Source organism: Rhagoletis pomonella, unplaced genomic scaffold (assembly GCF_013731165.1).
Source record: "Rhagoletis pomonella isolate Grant_MI unplaced genomic scaffold, Rhpom_1.0 Rhpom_scaffold_00007, whole genome shotgun sequence".
Classification (NCBI taxonomy): domain Eukaryota; kingdom Metazoa; phylum Arthropoda; class Insecta; order Diptera; family Tephritidae; genus Rhagoletis; species Rhagoletis pomonella.
Genome location: NW_023458561.1, coordinates 47,590,215 through 47,593,835, shown reverse-complemented (window position 1 = coordinate 47,593,835; position 3,621 = coordinate 47,590,215). Strand labels below are relative to the sequence as shown.

At 35.3% G+C, this 3,621-nt stretch overlaps 1 protein-coding gene across 1 annotated transcript in view; it reads right to left on the bottom strand.

Annotated features, from left to right (window-relative positions):
* Positions 1 to 1,045: 1,045 nt before the first annotated feature.
* Positions 1,046 to 3,621, bottom strand: part of LOC118743872 (pneumococcal serine-rich repeat protein-like) — a 27,361-nt gene continuing 24,785 nt past the window's right edge. The window contains exon 2 of the mRNA XM_036476635.1: positions 1,046 to 1,119. Within this exon, the coding sequence (XP_036332528.1) occupies positions 1,046 to 1,119 (74 nt within the window). The remainder of the gene's footprint in view (positions 1,120 to 3,621) is intronic.

Below are 3,621 nucleotides of genomic sequence, written 5' to 3'. Positions count from 1 at the left end.
TAGGGTTTGGGGCACCTTCCAAAATTTTTTAAGCAACCTAAGAACATTTCAAATTTAAATTACCTAAAAAAATATCACAAGCGTCAGTTGTCATGGCAACAAAAAATGGACAACTGTAATGTACATATGTTAATTATCATTTTAATAAATATTTTGAAGCTCTATTTCGTTTCCCTTTAGGTGATCTATTGTGAAAATAATACCACCCAAGGTAATGGTTTCTTTCCATATTTCTACCAATTTTTGTTTTATTTAAAATAACCCGAGTGCTGCCAGAAATCTTCCTAATGAAGATTTTTTTTATATGCAATTTTGCTTTCAGTTTAATATCTTCTGTGGTAGATATTAAAAATTTTTTGTAAAAAGTTTTAATTTTGAAGATAAATCCACACTTATGGCAACACTGTCATAGGTTCGGCCAAAAAAAAAAGAAAATTGCCTTGCAAAAATGCTTACGACTCAGAGGTGAACGGAGAACGTTTTTTATTTGCTTGCAAGGTGATACGGTCTAATGTACATATTTAGTATGTATGCATGTCTGTTTGTAGACATGTGTATGCAAATAAATATTTTATAATGCCAGCTGGTAACCGGTAAACGTTATTACTTCTCTTAAAAAAATTATCGTCTAATTGAGGAACACTTTTCAATAAATTTCAAAATATTTTAGGTGCAATTCTGTTAAAAATGTATTTGGATGAAAGTTCTGTACAGATTTATATCAAAAAGTTTTCATTATATTATATGTCAAATATTTGCATATTTTATTAATTGTGAAATTTTATTTAGGTGGCAACTCCATTCAAAAGCAAACATACACATGTATATGTACTTTCAAACAAAAAGCTTTCTCAAACCTCTTTCATTTAAGACTGCTTTGTCATAGCTATTTTCTATAGAATTTTTAGTTTATTGGGGGGGGGGGGGCCTCCTTCCTTGACTACCAGGAGGATCCTCCGGCGAGGCAGAGCACGAGTGTTGCGCTGCCCCTCCTGATCTCTGGAAAATGGTCGACTAACAAGGCGTATAAACTCATTCTAGCCCTTCAAGTGCCCGGACGCGGTCGGCAGCATTCCAGCGCAGATGTAAAGCGTCGTGGAGCTGTCGGGGTATAGGTGACTGATAGAGAGAAAGAGGAAGCCATAAATCATAAAGGCTTTGAAGTGTGGTTCTTCTTCGACATCAGGGGAGCATTTAATAAGTTCCTCCGGAGGCAAAAGCTAAATCACCAGTTAAACTCAGGGTTGAAGACTCACTTGTTTGGGGGGAGCTCGCTCACAACTCTTCGGGATCTTGGACGTACACGATTTGCTAGAAAAGCTAGAGAACTGGGCTGTTGAGTGATTTCCTATGCAGAGATAGATTTCTGGACACCCTATGTGATTTGATCTAAGTTTACATAAACCTGGTGACTAAATGAGTGGCTAAGAGCGGCCTCGCCATCAAGGCAGATATCAGGAAGGCATCAGTTTCTCTTTCAAAGCAATTAGTTGGCGTTATGAAACAATAGTTAAACCAACAATGTTTATGGAGTCTGGTGAAATTCGCTGACCTCATTTGTATTAGTAGTGTTTTTTAAACCTAATCCACTCTGGCGCTTGAGACCATGCGGAACATAGAGCTTGTTGACATTGCAGACAAAACCGTCAAAGCACTGTCTGCAATCAAGCTCTGGGAATCCGGGTGCCTAACGACCTTAGCGTCTGGGCACTCTGAAATTCTTTAAAACATCGATTTCGTCCCTGTTGCCACGGACCACTGCATCTCTTAAATGGCTTCAAGCAGCTCTTAGTCACATTCCTACAAAAGAGAGAGGGAGCAATAAACTTTTTCACTGATGGATGGAAATTTCAACAAAAATATTTTGAAAATTCATATTTCACCAATCTCGCGAAAAGCAGGTCGGAGTTTGATGTAGTTTTGAATATCTGTAAATAGCTTTCAGGAACCACTTCTTTTTTCTGTAAAACTAGTGATGGAGGAAACATCGTAGAATTTTCCCATATAAAATTAAGTTGGATTTTTTTTCGTACTTGGTAATACATAATTGTTTAAGGGAATTAGGTGTAGCTTTATCGAAATGCAGAATTGCTGATTTCTTAATGCTTTTATTAGTAAAAAAACCGAACCTTTTGCTCTACAAATATCACACCGTGACGATGGAATACCCCATATGCATATGTACTATACATGCATATGTATGTACATATTTAAGTGGGTTTACAAAAGGCTTTCCACGTCCTTTAAGAAACTGCAATACCTACACATATATACAATCTATGTACATATAATAACAATATATAAGATTGGCGCTTACGCATATGTTAGTGTTTGGCCGAACTTCTCCTCCTATGTACATACATACTATATGCTGTCCAAAAGTTTTATTTCTTACGGCATACATTCCATATGAAAGTGAATTTATGCAACTTGCACATACTACACATATTGTACTTGTTTTTGCTACTCTGTCGCTGTTCGCTGTGCTTTCAACGCGATTTGAATCAAATTTAATAGATTGCCATCGCAATGGTTTGGCGCCAACGCATCTGCACTGACCCATCCTATTGCCCTACATTTTGCGAGCAACTTGCTGCATGCACATTTATGTATGTATGCACGTACTTATGTTTGTATGTTGGGACAGGCATATGCATACAACTTTATTTTTATACATGCATACAGATGTACATATGTACATATGTATGTACACATGTATATATAAATTGTGTGCAAGGGAATATTTTAATGCATGTTTGCAAATATCTAGGCGCATAAGCTGGCATTTACTTGTTAGCACATTGCATACATTTGCTTTCGTGGAAACATATGTACATATGTACATACGTATATATATGCATATACCATACATACGTATGAACGCTTTAATAGACAATAATAGAAAAATGTTAATTTTTATGATAATTCAATATACATACATATTTATATATGCATATATTTACATATATTCATACTGTTTTATATGTATGTAAAAGCTGTATTTAAGTATACTAGTGTTCGCCCAGCGGTTGAAATTCAACCGCTAAAATTAAGGATAGTTTATGTGAGTTGAGTTGAGCTGAAGTAAAATTTGTTGGAATGGGTTAAGTGGAGGGGAGTTTAGCTTAGTACTTAGCTTAACATAACATAGAATAGCATTACGTTCAATAACATAACATATGTAGCATAACACATCACAATATAACATCGCACATTCTTCAGTTGTATTTCCTTTTTATCCCTATCACTTTCTTCCTCTCTATCTTTGTCTCTATCGCTTTTAATGTTTATGTTTATGTTTATGTTTATCTACACCTTCATGTTCATGTTCATGTTCAAGTTCATGTTCATGTTCATGTTCATTTTCATGTTCATGTTCATGTTCATGTTCATGTCCATTTTCATGTTCATGTTCATGTTCATGTTCATGTTCATGTTCATATTCATCTTCATCTTCATCTTCATCTTCATCTTCATCTTCATCTTCATCTTCATCTTCATCTTCATCTTCATCTTCATCTTCATCTTCATCTTCATCTTCATCTTCATCTTCATCTTCATCTTCTTCTTCATCTTCATCTTCATCTTCATCTTCATCTTCATCTTCATCTTCATCTTCAT